At 34.9% G+C, this 23,516-nt stretch overlaps 1 protein-coding gene across 3 annotated transcripts in view; it reads right to left on the bottom strand.

Annotated features, from left to right (window-relative positions):
• Positions 1-1,874: 1,874 nt before the first annotated feature.
• The window catches only part of PPP1R12A (protein phosphatase 1 regulatory subunit 12A), a 152,814-nt gene continuing 131,172 nt past the window's right edge, over positions 1,875-23,516 (bottom strand). For all 3 annotated transcript variants that reach the window (XM_060114023.1, XM_060114024.1, XM_060114025.1), the window contains 6 exons: positions 20,185-20,201; positions 18,807-18,942; positions 15,329-15,433; positions 10,036-10,083; positions 6,819-6,869; positions 1,875-4,064 (listed from right to left, as the gene is read on the bottom strand). In XM_060114023.1, the coding sequence (XP_059970006.1) occupies positions 3,978-4,064; positions 6,819-6,869; positions 10,036-10,083; positions 15,329-15,433; positions 18,807-18,942; positions 20,185-20,201 (444 nt within the window). In that variant the 3' untranslated portion in view covers positions 1,875-3,977. The remainder of the gene's footprint in view (positions 4,065-6,818; positions 6,870-10,035; positions 10,084-15,328; positions 15,434-18,806; positions 18,943-20,184; positions 20,202-23,516) is intronic.

The raw sequence follows: 23,516 nt of genomic DNA, 5'->3' as shown, positions 1-23,516 counted from the left end.
GTTAATTTTTGTGACCTATATGTTTATTGGAATTTAAGCAGTGACAAGCTGTGACAGCCGGGCTCAAAAATGCTTACTTCTAATAAACTTTAGAAAACTTGTAGTAAAATTTCAAATTATAGTAATAAGATAGAATTATTTGTCACATTATAGAATTTTAAATTTCTGACTCCTGTGTTTTTATATTTATTACGTTGTAATCTGCTCATTTTGGGGGCTTGGAACAGCAATATGACACTATGTCACTTACCTAAGGAAGCACTCTGTTGTTTCATAGCACATAACCCCAGAGAACCTTTCTAAAAGGAAAGTCAAGAAATGTATTTAGGGACTTCCCTAGTGGTCCAGTGGTAAAGAATCCACCTTCCAATGCAGGGGACGTGGGTTCGATCCCTGGTTGGGGAACTTAGATCCCACATGCTGCAGGGCAACTAAGCCCACGTACCACAACTATTGAGCCCGCATGCTGCAAACTACAGAGCCCACATGCCCTGGAGCCTGTGCCCCGCAACTAGAGAAAGAAAACTCACACACCACAACTAGAGAGAAACCTACACGCCACAACGAAGAGCCCAAGCCACAACAAAAAGATCTCGCATGCCTCAATGAAGACCCCACGTGCTGCAACTAAGACCTGATGTAGCCAAAAAAAAAAAAGAAATGTAATTAGCTATTTAGAGATATATAATAGGAAAATAAATACTTCATTCTACACCCAATCCTTTTTGGACAATGGCTCTCATATGTACATTACCCCTGTGGAACATGCAAATTCAGACACACAGACAGCGTAAAACATGGAACATCACAGAAAAGACTGCTTATCAGTCAGCTTTCATCTTTTCAACCAAAGGTTTTCTCTAGCAAGATATGGCTAATGGATTGTTAATAACTGTTAACAGAGTTTGCTCTGTTTTCTGCTTATAATGACAAAGTGAAGGACAACCTACAAGGCTGTTATTTCCTACGGGAAATACATGGTCCTAGTTTGGAGACAATTTGACCTCTGGATATTTTCTTCTTAAAACAACACTCAGTGAATGCTGACACTGGGAGTCATGACTGTTTCAGATTAGCCAGGAAAGACTAAGCGGTAATAAACCTTTAAGCAAAAGAATAAAGTAGCGTAATGGATTAGTGAATATCTACTTTACGTATGAATACTCTCCTAGATAATTCTATCTGTGCATTTGGTTTGAAGTATTTGCATGTGAAATTTTTTGTATGGAGGACAAACAACAGTAATATCTATCATTCTGTGAGCATGCACAGGGAAAGTACTAGAAGTAGAAACAAGAGACACAGGCTTACTACAAGTCTTTTACCAAAGTTCCCAAACCAGAAATGCCTCTTATCTACTTACAGATGTGTAGTAGATGGGGGTTGAAACTTGGACAAATCTAGGTTGGAGAATGATCTACTATTTTACATTTCAATGGAATATTATCTTTATATGTATTCCCAAGCCTATGTTTGCAACTACAAAAAAGCATAGGTTTAATTTAGAAGCCACAAAATATTTAGGTAAATGAAATCTTTTGCTACAAAGCTACTATCTTGAAACTTACTTTTATCATTATTTTTTACCCACTTATTATCATAAAAAACTAGTTCTCAGATTCTGCACACAGACAGCTTTATGTAAAATATATAAACATTTGTCCAAATTGATACACAGATTGCATAAATATGGCAATTAAGATTGCATTTACAGATGTGCATGTACAATGTGCAAATTATCACAATATTACAATTTCAAAAATTATTCCAATTGGAATCCAAGTAAAGCAATTAGTGAAAAAATACCCATGCAGAATTTAAATATCTCAGAACAAAGTTTTAAACGTCTTCAGTAAAAGTTCACACATTTAAAATAGTTTTATTCATTTTATTTGTATATGTCAAAATACATTTTTATTTCCAAAATAGTGGGTTTTGCAACTAGTTTCATGCAGAAACAAGGTCTGCTCAATACTACCAATAAAATCAATATAGCACAGTAGCTGTTCAGTTTTAGATACAAAGAATAAATAACCTAAATACAAAACACTAAAATATTAGAAACATGTATTTAATCATTCTTCACAGGCATCCAAACTTCACAAATATAATCCTTAGCATGCCTAACTGTTGTGCAACCAGAACATGTTGCAGTCACTCAAACTGACCAATTATCTGTATATTTTACGTCCACATAAGACCATGGAAATTCTTTATATTCAGACCAACCATTCATACAGTTCAAATATAACCAAAAATAAAATTCCCACAACTATCCTTGTACCTTTAAAAATCAAGAATCCTGAGCTTGGTAGTAAGAGCATAACCTTATATCTTCATAAAACCAATCAAGAGAGAGAGGACTTAAAATCCTGCTTACCAAAACACCCTTTCCCAACCCCAAAGTAATCTAAAATAGGCAGTAGAACACAATGACCTTTTAAAATGAGGGGGGTACAAACTCACATTTAATATAGTATACAATACAATCAATAATACAATTAGCTACTATAAGCTTTACAATGTACAATTTATTCAAATGGCTGAACTGTTCAGTGGTTAAGGAGACAGTTATGTGCCAGAAAGATAGAGTATTTTTTGCATGGTTTAATGAAAATATAAAAGCTATTTGTCCAAATAAAAGCCATCTTCATATGTACTTGGTTTTGCTTTTTTTAAAAAAAGGCCACTGAAATGTATAAAATGGTCTGAACATGATGGTGGTATCAAAGTCAATGCCTCTTCACATGGCAATAACAGTGCATTTAACACGAACTCACGTTAAGTCTGCAAATGATTTCATAGCATTACTTTGGCTAGCACAACAGTTATAGACAGCACTCAGATAAATACAGGTATGTGAAATGTGAAGCAATTACCTTATGGAACTTTAATTATGGTTGAATACTATCAAATGAAAACTGCAAATAAAAGTAAAAGCATTTTACAGTAGAAAACTTTTGTAAAGATAGGGCTCCACATAAACGTGTTATTTTAAAAGTCTTTATATCACATTGTTAGCAAATTTTGTTTTTAACACTATTATGGAGTAGCCTACTTTGCATTAACAGACATTGGAAATAAGAAAACAGTCAAGCATGCCATGTGGTGGTCTAAAAATCAAAACAATACACTTATTTATATATACAGCATCACTCAGTACCTGCTAAAATGAATGTGAAGATTAAAGAATCTAACATCTTATACTACAATAATAAAAAACAAACAAAAACAAAAAAGTGACCAATGAAGGCAGAAAACAGGACTTAAAAGAATCTAATCTCAACTGACTTTAAAGCATTCATATAAGGAATAAATGCATATTGCACAAACAGTGAAAGCAAATGTTCCACCAAGCAATTCAGTTCCAGGTGGGGGACAACACAGCATTAGCCTAATATATGACAATGATCTCAGAAGAGCAAGTGTTCTTTTCTGTAAATGAGAAAGCTGTGAGACAGGAGAAGAGTCTGCCACATGAAGAGTTAGAAGGAAAAAATACAAACCCAAACTCAGATGTAAAGCAAAAAAAAAAAAATTAAATATGGAAAAACTGGAAACTGTGGCACATCAAAAAATGCTGAATAACTGTCTTCTGTGAGAGCTGAGTTTTTGTTGACACAAAAGTATTTATGTACAACTAAGGCTTACTGGTTAAATATCTGAGGCATATCTGGCCTTGAACACTTTCCTTATATGCTGGAGCTGTAAACAAGTTTTCTCAGTCATAAAAAAAAAATCTTCTCAGCAGCTGCATTAACATGAAACAATGGTCTTGATACAAGGAAAAAAAAAAAACAAACAAACAAAAACACCAGAAAATTAAACAAAACAAAACTCCTAGATAAGAGGGCATTTGGCAGGATATCCAAAAATGACAGTCTCCAAGGATTCTTCCCAGGCTTCCAGTGACTGTCAATTATGGTCCACTGGGTTACTAATATGTGCAATTCCATTACTTGCTGCTTTTTCTTTTTTTATTTGGAAAGTTTGCTTATAACTCTGATCAAGGCCCCATTTTCATCCTTTAGCCTCTGGTTGTCTGCTTTTAGGTCTGGTAACATCTATGAGAGGAAAAACAGAAGAGAAAATTTTAATTCAATAAAAAGATAAAATATGATTCTTAATAAATGTTATATTTTTACCACAAGACACATGAACAAGCTTTGTCAGTTATATATATTTCTAGTGACTAAAACATGTATCAGGGAGAAACCCCCCCATTTGTGAAGCTAATTAGTTTAATAAATGATGAAATGAAAGGTTTATTCTCCCAAAGTTATCAACTGAAATGTACTAAATCACTTGACATTATGAGTCACGAGCACACCATATTAGAGCAGCCAAGGAAAGGAAGCCTATTTTTGTTAGGATAGGCTCTTAAAGGGAATTCCTTTAAGAGTTCCTGTCAGCCTAAATTAAGGCCTTTTGCTTTATTTATGTCAGACCTCAAACCATACTGTTATTCCACAAGAAAACTGGCCTATTTAGGGAAGTTTTGAGGGAATTAGACTTGTTCTAAATTATTAAAATTCCTTAAATGATTTACCTTGTACTAAGTTTAAGTGCCTAGTACAGTGTCTGATCCAAGATAAATGCTCAATTAAATGGTAACAAAGCAATTATTTCTATCATTAGAATAGTATAAAATAATTTATAAGCCAAAGTAGTAAGTCTGAATTTATAAAAATATCCAAGCATAGCAAAATATAACTGGTATTTGGAGTAAATAGAAAAACACACCCTTACATCCTGAAAACAAAACTATTTTTTGTTTTACAGACAGACTGAAGGAGGGGGTGGAATTATTATAAGTTAATTGGATTTTCTACTAAGAATGATTTAAATCACATGTGCTCTGCCAGATTTGCTTGGAAATGGAATAGCTTATATTTTAGACATTAAAATATACTTTCCAAGATATTTAGGTCTCTTTCCTCAGCTTTCAAAATGTACTAGGTTATCAAATTAGATAAAAGTAAAACTACTTGCAAAATTACCTTAAGCAAAATCTTTATGAAGAGTTTAATATTATGTGGAACCAATCAATTCTTACCTGTGCTCAGAATGCATGGATATAAAATACAGTAATCTGAAGTTTATTAGGATAAACTAATAACTTTATTAGGATACCTCTGTTAATAGAAAACTAAGTGAATATTAACGAAGATGGTTCTGACTGAAAATGACATTATTTTGAAAAGCAGATAATTCATGTTTAATCTTTGGCTTCAACATATATTAATTATATGTAAAATACATGTTCCATTTTCTTTCTAGTAAAGAATTTTAAACAGCCATATTTTTAAGTGCTAAAATATTCGTAGAGTCAAAATGTGCACTAGCTTTGCAAAAGTGCAGACAAGTCTTTTATCTAAATGCCTCGATCATTCCCTCAGTTTACTGCAGTTTATCAGTCACAATACACAATTAGTGACACTTTCTAACATTCTGAGAAGCCATGCATAATTAAACAGTTATATGATAAGCTCCAGACACAATGGCATTAATTTGTAAAAGTGAGCTCAAGACACGCTTACTAATACAAAAACACCTGCCTGGCTCTACTAAGAAGAAATGATGAAACTATAAATTATAGATTCACAGACTGCAGTTGCCTACAGAACCCTGAGCGCTTGGCTACCACTCTTGTCAAGGCCCTATTCTCAGTCAGCAGTCGCTCATTTAATTCTCTCAGAGTTTGAATTTGCTTTATTTGGTGCAGATTCTGCAGGAATCAGAACATAAAGAAATAGAAAATAAAAAATAAGAAAGTGGAAAAGAGTACAATGAAAACATAAAGAATCACAGATAACAAATGTAAGAAGAAAAAAATTAAGAGTCTTAAAAGAATATTCCATGAAATTTGCAAAAGTAAACAGTATAGTTCTAAAATTCTTTATCAAACAAAATACACAGGCAAACAAAATCCAAAAACATTTTCTCCAAAGCCATTCAATAATGTTTTAATAAGAAACTAAATAATTCAATAGAAAAACATTTAAATCTTGAAATTCTAATTCTATGGGCATAATTTCCTATGCATTAGTCCATTAATTCATAATGTGATAGATATTTTATGCAAGACAATGTAATAAGAGGTAATCAATTAACTATGTCATTCTTTTTTCTCCTGAGAAGAATGTACCTTCCAATATTCAAAATGAACTTATTCTCACGGGTGATGCAGAGTTTGATAAACTGTACCTCTGACTGTCCACTACTCTAATGTCCTTTATTTTTTTTAATTTTTTAATTTTTTTTGCGGTACGCAGGCCTCTCACTGTTGTGGCCTCTCCCGTTGCGGAGCACAGGCTCCGGAGGCGCAGGCTCAGTGGTCATGGCTCATGGGCCCAGCCACTCAGTGGCATGTGGGATCTTCCCGGACCGGAGCATGAACCCGTGTCCCCTGCATCGGCAGGCAGACTCTCAACCACTGCGCCACCAGGGAAGCCCCTAATGTCCTTTATTTTCAAAAGAGAACATTTTTATAGTGATCCCTCCACACCAGTTATTCTCCAAGGAAAAGAGTATTTGAACTCCAACAAATAAATGATAAATCCCAAATCTTATAGTCATTATTGTCCAATTTATTCTATACCTGAACATCAAAAGTGCTATAAAAACTGATTAACAAAAAGATTTGAGTTTTAAACACTTTTCTAGCTCACCTAAAACCTGGATTCAGGAAGAAAGAGAAGCACAAGATATAGATAACTCACAAACTGTATAAGCAGCTTTAAGAACAATTAATGTAAACACAGTATCTGTAATGGTACTGTAAATTTTAAGTTTATACTGCAGCATGATTTACTTACTTTGAGCTCTTCTTCCATTTCAGATATTCTTCTTTCTAGAGCTCTTCGTTCCTAGATGAATTTAAGGTACTAATGTTAATGATATAATTATTATATTCTTAAATTTTCTTCTAAATTGTGAAATCGTGACACTTTAGAATAAAAAATTAAATCAGGAGCAGTGTAGAAAAAGATGCGATGCCAGTGATGTGTAAAGAGCTTTCCAAAATTTGAGAGAAATAAATATGAAGGTCATTATTTTGTTACTTCCTGTAAGCTCTTTCTTTAAAGCTTTGACTTTCTGGTAAGATGCTACATAACACGTTCAAACTGTTTTTAGTTCACATAAAACTTAGGGATAGAGTAAACCAATACTCAAGACTGAGGATTGAATAGAAAAGAAAAAAAAAAAACTCACACAAAGATGCAATTACTCTATAGTGATAAAAAGCAGAAAAGCAAGAAGCAAACGTGCCTAAAATATCTGTACTTCAAAATTTCAAAAGGATCTAAGAGATGTTCATCTCCTCCACCCACAATGTTAACTAGTCATTATTTGTCCAGTTGACTTCATAGCTTTGTATTTAGTTTGATACTCTACGTAGCATTAATGCAGTGAATCTAATGAAGAAGCAACTGTAGCATTTATTTTAAACTACCTTGTTTCAAAGAGTGATAGGCAAAGGCAACATACAGTATATTACTGCAGTGTACAGTTTTATTCTCCCTTAAATAATAAGCATTCTAGGGTGTTATGCAAAAAGCAAGCAGCAGTAATTAATGTGCTTAAAACTTTGGTTAGGTCATACCGCCCAGAAGATACTGACTCCTGCCGGTCACCTTTCAGATACAAACCATTTAAATTTAGTTTAATCATACTGAAACTATTTCTAAGACATTCTTTCCCAGATTAATAATTAATGTTGATATTTAGTAAAGCAGTACATTTACTGTAAATGTTAACGTTTTTAGAGTATGTGATTTTAAAAAATAGATGAAATCCTACCCATAGTCTTTTAAGTACTGTGTTATTCTACTATTAGCATGTTTAAACATTATTACACATTCAAAAATGTTACTTTTGATAAACAGACCTTTCTCCTATTTAACCATACATCCATGACACGTTCATAAAAACCACTGCACTTCTCAAAATACTAGGACATATAATATCATATTTGATCCTCATAACTTTGTGAAATATCAGCAACAGCATTATTTCCTCCAACTGACAGGTAACAACCCCATCATTCTCAATTTTATTATGTGCCTTCAAGATTTTAACTATGTAGTGGCAAAGCAAGACAAGAACACTATACTGAACTGCCTCACTGCCAAATTGACAACTGTAAAGTTGCAGGAAATTTCTTATATTTAACAAATAAACTTATTATCATTTAAAAATATAGTTAAGAGAAAAAAATGCATGTAAAGTGCTTAACTCAGTGCCTGCCTGGTATGTAAAAGAGTGCTAAATAAAAGTTAGCAGTTATTATTAATACTATGATTACCAATGTCTGTTAAACTGAAAGTAGATTAGCTACTTCATAATTTATCTGCATTTGACAGGCAGAAAGAGGAGGTCAGGTGAGAATGTCAGAATGTGAACATGTATATATTGTAGGTGTATAAGCCTAGATGGAAAAAAAAAGATAGACATTAAACCGTCACTTATCTCTACATGATAGGGAGATTTTATTTTCATCTTTTGTTAAAATTTTTGTAATAAATACATTACTTTCACAAAAATAAAATATTCTTAAAAATGTGACTATCTCAAAAATAAATAATATTTTGATTAAGTATATGGTTATCTATGTCTTTCATCTCAACTATTAGTATGGATAAAAGAGAACTGAAAACATTACTGTTTCGCATATCTTGGATATAAAATTCAGTAAGTTATATTGTGATATAATAATCAACATTAAATTTAATAAAATAAGTGATTCCAAATTTTTAGCAATTATAAGTTAGATCAATAGTTTAAATGGCCCAGAACGATGATTTTTAAAACCTCATGAAATCATAGTTATTATACATTACAATTTAGTAAATGACATAGACGTTAACTATTATGTTTATATATTCGGTATTTTTATCATTTCTCTCCTTTTTTGGGGTCAACAATGTAAAATTTTTTTTTTTTTTTTCTGGTACGCGGGCCTCTCACTGTTGTGGCCTCTCCCGTTGTGGAGCACAGGTTCCGGACGCACAGGCTCAGTGGCCATGGCTCACGGGCCTAGCCACTCCGCGGTATGTGGGATCCTTCCGGACTGGGGCACGAACCCGTGTCCCCTGCATCGGCAGGCGGACTCTCAACCACTGCGCCACCAGGGAAGCCCAACAACGTAAATTTTTAAAATGGAATGGAAGAAAATATTCTCATATCAAGTGCTCTTGACTATTTATTCTTTGATCTAGAGATCAGAGCTCCACAGTATGTAATTGCTTCTCTGGCTGAAACCTTGAAAATCTAGCCACTGCTCAGCTGTACTACAGGTACTCTTTGAGTTAATTTTTCCATAAACTTCTGATCATTTATAGATCTTCAACTGCTCAGACTAACTTGTGGAGTTTTTCTTATGCCCACTGCCAAATTCCTGGGCAATAATAATAATAAAAGGAGAAAAATACAAGTGAATATATCATGGCCAGATAAAAAATTGTAGAAAGACATAAAATGGTAAAAGGATTTTCTTGTAATCTTTTTTTTGTTTGTTTTAGAAGAGCCTACTTAAGTTAAATATTTAAACTCAAAATTAAATAAAATACTGTTAAATTAACTTTAAAAAGAATCTGAAAATTAGGTCCCCAGATCTTTAAAAACTTTAAGAATGGAAGTATTTTAATTTTGTAAAGAATTAAACTAAATGTATATATGATTAAAGTGTTTTAAGTATATCACCACAGAAAATCAAGGAGAGATAAATGGCATTTAAAAAATATCAGATTCACTATCACAATGTGTACATTTAAGAATTAAGGCAACATGTTTTTTTGTACATTAAAAGAATAACATGGTAAATTAAAATTAAGAAGGTAATTTCACCCCATAAGACTCTATAAAGAAGATAAGCTAGAAAACATTCATAATCAAATTACTGAATATTAATTTAAACTAATGAAAACTACCATCCATAAAAACAAAACTAAAGAAAGCCAAAACAACCTACCATTGCTTATATAAAAAACAAAGGGGGAAATTGATTACTTATTCAGTAAGATGGATACTTACCCTTTTTTCCATTTCCAATAGTGACCTATCAGCAAATCTTTCTTGTCTCTGCAAGGAAGTAAGAAATATAAAAGAGATGTAACTGCAATAAAGATGGGGAAAGGGAGAGGACCATAGTAACTCTCCTCTACTGGTATTCAAAGAAATCACACTATTCAGGAGTAATACCCAGGTGTAAGCATAGAAGAGAGAAAACAGGATTTCTACTGAAATAATAAAGAGTTAGAGGAATGCTTAGGAATACAATGGTCTCCATAGTTCTCATCGTTTATCGTTTCTCCTCGGGTCTTTACAGTTGAGCTGAGAGTAAGGATGGGTGAGTACTATGGAACAAAGCCAAAAATATCCCAGTTTTCCCTCCGATGTTCAAGCTCTCTTTTCCTACACCAGGAAGAGTGGCTAACCTTAGTGCTCAGATTCCACGACCTTGACTGAAATGTACTTTGGACCAGGTTGTGTGACCGTATCCACGCAGTCAGACCAGTAAACTGGCCTTTTGGTCCTCTCTCACAGCTACCTTAGTCTTGCTCACTCCTTCTTCTCTAGAGTTTTTTTCCCCAATCATCCATGTTCCAAAACTGGTAAGAGGGTTCATATCCACTGTCACTTATGAGAAATCCTAGCCATATAGCTTTTCTTCTGGTAAGCTCAGGTCTCATTTTTTTCTGCTTCTTGTACTATGCAATCAACTAAAGTTGATAAATACTGAGATCTGGGGGATGAAAAGGACCCTTGGGGTTTTAAGCCACATGCTGCACTCAATACCAGAGAGCTGTGCATATGGGTATTGAGCACAGGACCAGTTAAAAAACAAGTGCTTAGTTCTCATTTACTTTGACCTCTGTTTATACATCTCCCTTGGGAATTCCTGGTCTATTTGCTGAAAATGAATTCATCAAAGGGCTCATTCCCCAGAAGCCAATCTGCTGAATAACCAATTTAAAAAATTTACCAAACATGGTTTTTGACTACTTAATAAGAATGCTCTGCTATGATCATTAACCACAAAATATACTTAAAAAAACTCTCTTTACATACATATATATGGTTCATCACTGATTAAGCACAACTTCACTGTTTACTTTGGTGATTTAAAAAACATTTCTTGGGACTTCCCTGGTGGCGCAGTGGTTAAGAATCTGCCTGCCAAGGCAGGGGACACGGGTTCAAGCCCTGGTCCGGGAAGGTACCACATGCCGTGCAGCAACTAAGCCTGAGCGCCACAACTACTGAGCCCACATGCCACAACTACTGAAGCGCTCATGCCTAGAGCCCGTGCTCCACAACAAGAGAAGCCACCGTAATGAGAAGCCCGCGCACTGCAATGAAGAGTAGCCCCCGCTTGCCACAACTAGAGAAAGCCGGCACGCAGGAACAAAGACCCAAAGCAGCCATAAATAAGTAAGTAAGTAAATATATAAATAAATAAAATAAAATAAAATAAAAACCATTTCTTTAGGGGACTTCCCTGGTGGCGCAGAGGTTAAGAATCCACCTGCCAATGCAGGGGACATTGGTTTGATCCCTGGTCTGGGAAGATCCCACATGCCGCAGAGGAACTAAGCCTGTGCGCCACAACTACTGAAGCCCGTGCACCTAGAGCCCATGCTCTGCAACAAGAGAAGCCACCGCAATGAGAAACCCGTGCACCACAACGAAGAGTAGCCTCCGCAAGTAGAGAAAGCCCATGTGCAGCAACGAAGACTCAACTCAGCCAAAAATAAATAAATAAATAAAATAAATTAACAAAACAAAACAAACCAAACATTTCTTTATATAGTTTTCTCTTCTGTCAACCCTTTCAACATTCATATTTTTGTATCATCAGGGCTTGTAAACCAAGATACTTTTTGACCCCTTTTTGCACAATTTCTCTTTTAACATTATAGTATATAAATAAAGATCTAAATCATGGCCATCTAACTTGTTTAATTTAATTTTTTTTTTTGCCCACACTGCACAGGTTGCAGGATCTTAGTTCCCCAACCAGGAATTGAACCCATGGCCTCAGCAATGAAAGCACAGAGCCCTAACCACTGGACTGCCAGGGAATTCCTAATCTGTTGTTTTAAATGATTTTATTTTTTGTGCTTACTCTTTCTGGAAAAATAGAAGTTAATGTATTCCCATTGCTTACTGTTAGAAATCAAATTCAGAATTTCAAATAAGATGAGACTTTCAGGGATTTCCCTGGTGGCACAGTGGTTAAGAATCCACCTGCAAGGCAGGGGATACAGGTTTGAGCCCTGATCTGGGAAGATCCCACATGCTGCGGAGCAACTAAGCCTATGTGCCACAACTACTGAGACCGCACGCCACAGCTACTGAAGCCCACAACCTAGAGCCCGCGCTCTGCAACAAGAGAAGCCACCGCGATGAGAAGCCCGCGCGCCGCAATGAAGAGTAGCCCCCGCTCACTGCAACTAGAGAAAGCCTGTGAGCAGCAACGAAGACCCAACACAGCCAAAAATAAATAAATAAATATTTAAAAAGATGAGACTTTCAGCTAATCCTGATATACTTTTGATGTTTTTATTTTATTTTTAATTAATTAATTTTATTTACTGTTTTTATTTTGGCTGCGTTGGGTCTTCAGTGCTGCTCGCGGGCTTTCTCTAGTTGAGGTGAGCGAGGGCTACTCTTTGTTGGGTTGCGCGGGCTTCTCATCGCGGTGGCTTCTCTTGTTGCGGAGCACGGGCTCTAGGTGGGCATGCGGGCTCAGTAGTTGTGGCTCACGGGCTTAGTTGTGCTGCAGCATGTGGGACCTTCCCAGACCAGGGCTCAAACCCGTGTCCCCTGCATTGGCAGGTGGATTCTTAACCACTGCGCCACCAAGGAAGCCCAACTTTAGTTAATATTTTTGGTAAATATTCTAGTTAAAGCTGTTAAAATAACAATTGGTAAACCTGGTGAATTGACATTTGACAAAATAATTATTCATCAACTGGTTTCTGGTAAATTAACCTATTTCCCTCCCTTGAAGACTGTACAGGGAGTAGGGTGGCTGGTTTAAGGCAGGATTCAAGGATTCTAGAGTCCTTGGCTAAATACTATCACACAGACCTAAACTTCAGCTTTAATTCTTTTGGCTGCGCTGCGGCTTTTGCACCATCTTAGTTCCCCAACCAGGGATTGAATCCGGGCCCACGGCAGTGAAAGCATGGAGGCCTAACCACTGGACCACCAGGGAATTCCCAAGATTAATTCCTAACAGGATGATGGTTCCCTTGGAAAAATCCCACGTGACTATCAAAACTGCCACTACTATGTATATTCATGAACAGTTATAAAAGAAATGTTAAAAAAAAACCAAACATCAGGTGGAAAGATTCATAGTAGACTTAAATGCTCAGGATAAGTAACTCTAAAATTGAACAAAAAGTTTAATGTCCTATCAGTTTTACCTTTACATATATCCCTAAATTTTTGAAATGACATTTACATAGTGTAAGATACTAACTTTGAATATTTACTCATTATCTCATACTCTAATTACCCCTCCTATTATTAATTCAGTATACTGGGCATGATACTTAGAATGCCTGCTAAGACAGAAGCTGTCATACTCTTTAATGTGGTGACTTTATTTCTCTGGCCACAGGCAATGGGATCAGAAATTGGTACCTGACCCAAAGGAAGCTTGCAAGAGTTGTCCAGTGTCCTATGAAATGGTCACTAATAGGTCTATGGGCACTAACAGGACTGCTTCACGTTGATGATAACTGGCTAATTCTATCAGTTCCCCTCTCTTCTAGAGTTTGAATGAGAAACATATACGAAGAATTAGATGACAAGAGAGTAGGCAGAAAAGCAGAGAAACATAAAGATGGCAGTAAGCAGTGGAAACACAGATTAGCTGAATCACCATATGACAGAATACTACAGTAGGGAGCAGTGGACATTTTTATTTAGAAAATATTATGACCAAATCTCTAGAGCTGAAACTATTTTCAGGGAACTAGTTATGATATTTTGCAGTGGCTCACTAAGCTACTAATGCAACCTGAAGAATGATGACGTTCCAGTTTACCATGAAGCCTAAGTGTAAGACGGCAAGTTTAAACTTGTGTGACAGCCCAAGTTTTTATGACACCTCACTATGAAACGTGTTCTTGTTCTGCTGTACTTCACTGTGTATCTTCATAGTAAACCCTCATTACCTGATGGAATCTGAGTCTTCATAACCTCACAAGGTTAGCGTGATGCCTGCAAATTTAGCACAGTCTCCACTGTACATAAACAATTGCTTCACAACGTAATAGTGGTTAACAACAAAAAAGGACCTGGTAATAAGTGTAAGTTCAACATAGAGAAGTAATTTTAAAAATTATGAGAAAGATGAGTATAAAAGAATGGTCACAGAAAGTATGCAGTCTCATTTATAGAACTGAGGATGCCATTTTAGATCAGTGTTTTCAAACTGGATTCTAAAAGTTTAGTGCAGAAATATGTTTATGCTAGAAAGTCTTATGTTAAAATTAAACAAGTTTGTTTCCTTAAAAATTACAGGACTCGTTAGAGCCTTTAACATATAAATAAACCCTGTAAAATCTCCAAGATATAGAATATATAGTATTTCTCAGTTTCTTGGATCACAAAGCTCTTTCCTCTTCTTTTTTTTTTTTGTTTTGAAGAGAGGCAAGAGAAGGAAGAGGGAATGTGCCAGAACTATCTCTCAGAGCTAGTGTTTTATGAAAAAAGAGCTTGGGAGACAATTCTTAGATCATACACATCCTAGATCATATGTACAAGGCTGTGAGTTCTGCTTGGCTATCCTAGTTTTCTTGTCTAAAATGATCTCTGCTAGGTTGTTGCACAGAAGGAAGGTAAAAGGAGTTATGACTAAAATTATCTTCTTCCAGAATTATTATGTCAAATCAGGTTTTTTTGGATTAAACAGGAAACATTCATAATGAATAAAGATTATTATACAAAATTTTATGGCTTTAAGAAGATTCTGTATAGGTGCTTTGCCTTGCTACATTTGGTATGCTGGAAATAAGCTGGAAATAAGCATTTAAAATCCTTCACGTACCACAACATAGGTATTAAAAGGCTTAAAAATACTTTGACTTTCTACAGTAAGGCTATATATGTCCATATTTTAAATTTACTTTAGAAGAAAATAAATTATCGGTAAACTGTATTATCTTGATTCTGTCCTACTAATAAATAAGCTATTATCAATAACCAAACTTATATCTAGAACACAAGAGAACATTTCAATGCAATTTTTAGATAGAATAAATCACAACCATTACCTTTAGAGTAACAAAGAGAAAAAGGTACAAACCTGGGTGGCCTTTTCCAATTGTAATTTAAGATCTGTCAGTTCCATATTTGTATCATGTAGCTGTGCTTTCAGCTTTTCATTTTCAGCTAGAATTTGTTCATAAAGCTATATAAATTAGGGGAGAAGAACAAATTACTTTTCTGCTTTTTTACTATTTTAAGAAGATTTCCCATTGATTATATTATTAAAACAGAAAGATTAATGTAACATATGAACTATTAAAGAAAGTATTAAAAAATATTTTAATGCTTTGTGGTCTCAAGGCAGAAATTTTTGGTTATTCAGGTGTATTTGTCCCACATAAACTCTTTAAAAACTAGTTCTGGTATTTAAAATTTATTACTTCACTGAAAATCCTGACTTTTCAGTTTGATTTTAAAAATTCAGTTATCTGATAAAGAGGGACCACACAGCTGCACAGTGACCTCAGCTGGAGTTCAGGAGCATTATGATTTTTATTTGGGGTCTGTGAGCTTTTCTGCCTATCATTCACTCTTTAATTCCTGATACTGAGATGGGAGTATCAGTTGCATTTATCATTATACTTGTATTATTTTTACTAAAGGTAAAAGGAAAGTGAAATATTTCTTGAACACTTTCATAGCCCTTGAATCTACTACTTCTTTTTTCCTCATCTCTACTACTACAACCATAGATGTCTATAGTCATCTCTTACCTAGACATTTCTATTATTAGAATTGTTCTCCTGACCTCTCTTTAATCTGTTTTATACAAAGCAGCAAGAGTTAAATTCTCAAAATGACAATCTAATAATTTTCATAGGCCAACCAATCCATTAACCTCGATACATTAAAAACCCTTGGATGGCTTCCCAATGTTCTCAGTATAAGGAAATCCTTATAACAGCCTGTAAGGCACTGATGGTTTGGTCCCAGCCTACACATCTGTAGGTGCAAACTCACGCCGCCATCCCCTTTGCCCTACTAGCCATACTGAACATTTAATTGCTTCAGTACATCGTGTACCTCCCACCACCAGGCTGGCTTGTGTGCTTACCCTTCTCTCCATCTGGAACACTTGTTTCTCCCATGTTTGCCAGTTAACTCCTAATCGTCCTTCTGTTCTTGGCTGAAGTGTTACTTCCTTAGGAAATCTATCCTTAGGTCCTGTCACTTTCTTTTGTTAGACACTTTTATAAAACTGTTTCTTTATTTCAGGATAATGGTTTCAATTTAAAAATTATCCATTGATTTGTATCATTGTATGATAAGGTCTGTCTGGAAGATGCTCATAAGAGCAGGGACAGGATCTCCATCTCCACTGCCCATGAGCAGAACTTCACTACTAATTTAAGCACAATTCAGTGTTCAGTTCTTTACTGAATGAATGAATCTTATTCCTAACATAAACTGACCCCCTACCTTCCTTTTCTTGTTGATTTGGCTTGTAAGAAAGTGGATGATTCAAATAGCCGCCAAATACCTGGGGACATGTACAAATACCACACAACCTTTTCCTCCACAACAAACTTCATTAGGTTTATTCAAAGCTTACAATATGAAGAATCATGATCTTCAGAATTCTAGATTATTTTGTTGCCAGGGCTCATTTCTTAATTAGTTCCGTCCTTAACCCTTAACAGCACTTGAACTATCTCACAAGTTTTTTGGTTACCTAGGAAATACTATACTCCTGGGAAAAGCTATATTCTTTGTTTGGCTACTTCCTATTAACAAATAAAAGATTTCACATGCACACCCCTACCCCAAATCTACTCAGTGCCCCCTTTCAGCTCAACCACAGTATTACAGTACTGGCCTGAGAGACTTAAATGTGCAGGAAGTCCTGGGTACTTTCCCTTTTCCTTCAAATAAACAAATAGTTTTTTTGTTTGTTTGTTTGTTTTACATCTGATGTGTTAGTTTCTGCTTCATAACAAAGTGAATCAGTTATACATATGTTCCCATATCTCTTCTCTCTTGCATCTCCCTCCCTCCCACCCTCCCTATCCCACCCCTCTAGGTGGTCACAAAGCACTGAGCTGATCTCCCTGTGCTATGCAGCTGCTTCCCACTAGCTAGCTATTTTATATTTGGTAGTGTATATATGTCCATGCCACTCTCTCACTTTGTCACAGCTTACCCTTCCCCCTCCCCATATCTTCAAGTCCATTCTCTAGTAGGTCTGTGTCTTTATTCCCGTCTTACCCCTAGGTTCTTCATGACCTTTTTTTTTCTTTCTTAGATTCCATATATATGTGTTAGCATACGGTATTTGTTTTTCTCTTTCTGACTTACTTCACTCTGTATGACAGACTCTAGGTCCATCCACCTCACTACAAATAACTCAATTTCGTTTCTTTTTTTTTTTGCGGTATGTGGGCCTTTCACTGTTGTGGCCTCTCCCGTTGCGGAGCACAGGCTCCGGAGGCACAGGCTCAATGGCAATGGCTCACGGGCCCAGCCGCTCCGCGGCATGTGGGATCTTCCCGGACCGGGGCACGAACCCGTGTCCCCTGCATCGGCAGGCAGACTCTCAACCACTGCGCCACCAGGGAAGCCCCAATTTCGTTTCTTTTTATGGCTGAGTAATATTCCATTGTATATATGTGCCACATCTTCTTTATCCATTCATCTGTTGATGGACACTTAGGTTGCTTCCATCTCCTGGCTATTGTAAATAGAGCTGCAATGAACATAATGGTACATGACTCTTTTTGAATTATGGTTTTCTCAGGATATATGCCCAGTAGTGGGATTGCTGGGTCATATGGTAGCTCTATTTGTAGTTTTTTAAGGAACCTCCATACCGTTCTCCATAGTGGCTGTACCAATTCACATTCCCACCAGCAGTGCAAGAGGGTTCTCTTTTCTCCACACCCTCTCCAGCATTTATTCTTTCTAGAGTTTTTGATGATGGCCATTCTGACTGGTGTGAGATGATATCTCACGGTAGTTTTGATTTGCATTTCTCTAATGATTAATGATGTTGAGCATCCTTTCATGTGCTTGTTGGCAATCTGTATATCTTCTTTGGAGAAATGTCTATTTAGGTCTTCTGCCCATTTTTGGATTGGGTTGTTTGTTTTTTTGTTATTGAGCTGCATGAGCTGCTTGTAAATTTTGGAGATTAATCCTTTGTCAGTTGCTTCATTTGCAAATATTTTCTCCCATTCTGAGGGTTGTCTTTTGGTCTTGTTTATGGTTTCCTTTGCTGTACAAAAGCTTTGAAGTTTCATTAGGTCCCATTTGTTTATTTTTGTTTTTATTTCCATTTCTCTAGGAGGTGGGTCAAAAAGCATCTTGCTGTGATTTATGTCATAGAGTGTTCTGCCTATGTTTTCCTCTAAACAAATAGCTTTTTATATTCTACTTACCATTAATTGCCCAAAACTGAAAATTTAAGTAAGTTATTTCAATAAACTGATTTAATTATGAGTTTCCAGGAGTAATATCCAAACATAAAAATCTCAACAAAAAGATTATTTTTAATTAAATATAAATAAATAACCCAGTACCTTTTTAAAGTCAGTTGAATCATCCTTTTCTAGCCTGCTACTGTAAGGTTTTCTTTCTTCTGAATAACTGTATGATCCAGAGCGACCCAGCAAGGAATCATACCGATCACTAGCTGATGTAGAACTGATTTCATATCTTCAAAAGATGAGTTTGAGTCAAAATCTTTATTATAGGCTTTCACAACTTACATTAACATGCATCCTAGTATATTTAACTAGATATTCCAAAATGGTAGGTAATATTCTCCTTCATTGGTTATCTAATTAACTTTCATGATATATAATAAATAAATGGGAAGTTATTTTTAACACTAATTTCCCTTGAGAAGGGGAGTTCAAAATCTCTATATTTGAAAGTCAAAACTGGTTTTACATCATGATAAATTATTTCAACAATTTTAAACTGTATATTTTTCCCCCCACATTTTAACATCTCTAAAATCAGAACAAGGCTTACAAGTGATGGGTATTATAGTTTAACTGGTAGCACTTTTCCTTTTTTTAAGTGGCATACAATTGTATTTTAAAATTAGTAACATTTTAGATGATGAACTAACTAGAGTCTATCTGAAGTGACAGATAGTACTATGCCATTTTATATAAGGGACTTGAGCATCTGTGAATTTTGGTATCCGCTGCGGAAGCCGGGGCGGGGGAGGGCGGATCCTGGAACCAATCCCTCAGGGATACTGAGGGACAACAGAACAGTTTGTCCTAAACAAGAAGAACATATCTCATTTGAAAATGAGGATCCTCTTATTATCTAGTTCTGAATTTGCATTACTTTTTCTGATAAATGCTACTGCCTCTACACTTCAATTCAACAGAATCATCAGTATATAAAAATTTGTTCTTAGTTTTATAAAGCTTTGGTTAACAATTATGGGCAAGAGGAACAAAAATTAGATTCAAGGATATTGTGGTGGTTCTCTGAAAAGATGAACAATTTGAGCTAGAAGACACTTAAAAAGTATCTTCATTGGTTTTCTTTTATCTGAAGCAGGGATAAGAGAGAAGATTCTGAATACCTAGTGAAATAAATTTCTGGTGGGTTTCATCAGTCTCTGATGTGAATAATGAGATGGTCAGTGTTGAAGTAAAACTTAGGATGGTTAGGAAAACTAAGAAAAGTTATCACTGTTGCAAAGATCTGAGAAAAAATCTTTCTTAGTGACTTACTGTAACTATCTAACTAGAAGTAAAGCCATTGATGAAGAAAGCTATTAACACTTATCAGGTCATCTAAATATCTATAGATTTTTTATTATTAAAATAATTCTACCAACTTAAAACATTTATAAATTTCTAGCAACATATTTTTAGAAAGGATAAAAATGAGAAAAAGGTCAGTAAAAGAAAAAAAAAAAGTAAAACATACCTAGAAATGGAATCCGTCTATAAAGAGAGAAAAACATAAGCATAACTAAATTTTTATGCTTTCATTAAAGTAACTTATTGATTAATCAAGAAAATTTAACACCAATACTGTTTTCACACTATTAAACTAACACCTATTTATTATATACACTTTAATGTGGTTGTTCTTACAAAGAAATTCTAGAACAGTCACTGTATATTTCTACTTGTCTAATACTATACGATTACATTTGCCAATTTATAGTCATATTTTGTGAATTTCTACAAAATGGCACCATACATTATTTTTTTAATTAGAAGGGAAAAAAAGAGAGACTAAGACATATCCATTACTTACAACCCGCTTAGCAGGAAAAAGTAACATTTATATTAAGAAATGCAAGATTATTATGGGACATCTCAAAGCAATTATCTTTCCCATTTTTCTGTTTTTGAGGCCATCAGAGACAAACAAATGAATGCCTAAAGCATTTTATGTATGACAGTATATATATATTTTGCTTAAAACTTATTTTCTGGAAATCCGGCTATACGTTCCTTCAAAGTTTAGCAATTAGGGGACAGGAAACTATAATTAATTTTCTTAAGCAAGTGGTATGCTACACTGAAGTTCCAAAACTCTTCTTATCTAAATGGTGAAATGATTAATAGGATAAAATAGTCTTATTGAAGTCAAAGAATTTTCTGGGGGTGGTCATCTTTAGCTCTTTCTCTTTCTATTGAAACACTCACTTAATCTATAATTTTCTATAAAGTAACTATTCAGAAGTGGTTTGTTAAATTTCTGAATTTAGATATTTATACTTACCCTTGAATGCACTGTGAAATTACTGGGTTCCTTTGGGACTGTCTGAAGTCTCATTCAGACTAAAAATGTCTTCCTAAGTCTATTTAAGTTTCCTTTGCAAAACCAATTTCTTACCTGCTTCCTATTTTTTTTGATGTAATGCTTTACTTCATTGATTTATTTTTTAGTTTTATAATAATGAACAATTTTGAAGTTAAATTTCAATTTTCATGATATTCAAACTCATAAGCTGCTAAAAGAGTAGATTTTGAAAGTTCTTATCACAAGAAAAAAAATTTGTACTTATGTGTGGTGATGATGTTAACTAGACTTATTGTGCTAATCATTTCACAATACACAAATATTAACAACTTTATACATGTGCAACTAATATAATGTTATATGTCAATTATATCTCAATTTAAAAAAAGAGCAGAAACAAACAAAAGATATTATTTATCCAAATTCAGGAAACTAGCCACACATGAAATAAAATGTATACATATCAAATGAAAACATCACATCTCACCTCACAGTCTGCACTCTGGTTCACTGATTTAAAATTTAAGAATAAATAAAAACTCCAAGTAGTCAGAGAAATCACTCAAATTCTATTTCTTTGCCTTTAAAAAGCATGGTGCTAGTATTGGTTATGTTTTATATTTTAAAAATTGTAGTAGAAAGCACATAAAACAAAATATACCATGTAAGCCACTTTTAAGAGTATAGTTCAGTAGCACTGACGATATTCACACTGTTGTGCAACAGCTCTCTAGAATTTTTTTCATCTTGCAAAACTGTGATTTTATACTTATTAAACAAAACCTCATATTCTCCTACCCCTAGCTCCTGGCAACCACAATTCTACTTTCTGTTACCCATGAGTTTGAATACTCTAGGTACCTCATTTAAGTAGAATCATACAGTATGTGTTTCTTGTGAACTGCTTATTTCACTTAGCATAATGTCCTTGTGGTTCCCTGTGTTTCAAAATAATTTTTCCAAAGTAAAAAAGCCCTTTAAGTTTTTCTAATTACAGTACCATAAACTCATATAAAATACCACAGTATAAAAAGTTCCTCTATAATTCCCCATCTCTCAAACACCCTAGATAACCACTGTTAATCTTTTCTGTATACATCTTTGTGAACACATAAAATATCTATCCATGCAAATACATTTTGATATATTCCCAACTAATAGACAATTAGGATGTTTTCAATATTTTGCTTCAAGAGCCATGCTGCTGTTAACACTTTAGACTTGTCTTTCCAAACTTAAGTCATTTCATTGGGAATAAATTTCTCAAAGTGGAATTGCTAAGCTAAAAGGCATGAACTTTTTCTCAAGCCTTCAGATTTGTACTGCTAAACTGATTTCCCAAGAAAACATATTAATTATAATCCCAAAATCTTATATGAAAATGCCTATTTCAATACTAATCATGCCAAACCTAAGCATTATTAACCTTTGCCAATTTCACTTTTGTATTAATTGTTATATCTTTGGTTATTAATCAGAGTTAATGTAGTTTAAGCTTGTTGGCCATTTATATTTCTTCTTTTGTAACATTTATAAATTTCATGGATTCTGCCTCTATTTTACTGTCTTTTAAATAGTACAAATATTAATCTTCTAAATGTTACAAAAGAGGGCTAAGCTTATTTACTTTTTTAAAATTTATTTATTTATTTATGGCTGCACTGGGTTTTCATTGCTGTGCACAGGCTTTCTCTAGTTGCAGCAAGTGGGGGCTACTCTTCACTGCGGTGTGCGGGCTTCTCACTGAGGTGGCTTCTCTTGTTGTGGAGCACGGGCTCTCGGCGCACGGGCTTCAGCAGTTGTGGCTCGCGGGCTCTAGGGCACAGGCTCAGTAGTTGTGGTGCATGGGCTTAGTTGCTCCACGGCCTGTGGGATCTTCCTGGACCAGGGATCGAACCTGTATCCCCTGCATTGGCAGGCGGACTCTCAACCACTGCGCCATCCGGGAAGCCCCAGCTTATTTACTTTTAACTGAGCAAATGTGTCTCAATTTTAATACGGGAGTCTTTTTTGCCATTTTCTAGATTTACATGTTTAAATAATCAAATCTGCTAATCTTTTCTTTCTAGTTTCTTGCCTTGGTGTCTGTCTCACTTAAATTTTTGATTTATTACTAATGTTCTTTTCATGGTAAAAGTTTTATCATCCAATAGTTTAATGAAACCAAATTATAATAACCCAAGCAACAGAAGCCCCATTTTTGGAAATAATGAACCATATTATGATAAAGTAATTCAAATTTCATCTTAATTTTAATTTATATCCTAAAGGTAGCTTCACAGGTAATTCAAAATATTTAACAACTTTTTGGCAACTTACAATTTACTTTGAAGCAAAAAAGTATATGCTACAAAGCCATTTTTCAATTTGGTGAACTGGGATTCTATAAACTGGATACAAGTTTTGTTATCAGACACACTTCTGAGGTAATGATAAAATGCACCGAAGAATTGTGTTGCTCATACTTTTTCACAGAAAAAAAAAGGGCTGATGCTACAAATTTT

Source organism: Mesoplodon densirostris, chromosome 11, assembly GCF_025265405.1.
Source record: "Mesoplodon densirostris isolate mMesDen1 chromosome 11, mMesDen1 primary haplotype, whole genome shotgun sequence".
Classification (NCBI taxonomy): Eukaryota; Metazoa; Chordata; class Mammalia; order Artiodactyla; family Ziphiidae; genus Mesoplodon; species Mesoplodon densirostris.
This window is presented reverse-complemented; position numbering and strand designations above follow the sequence as displayed.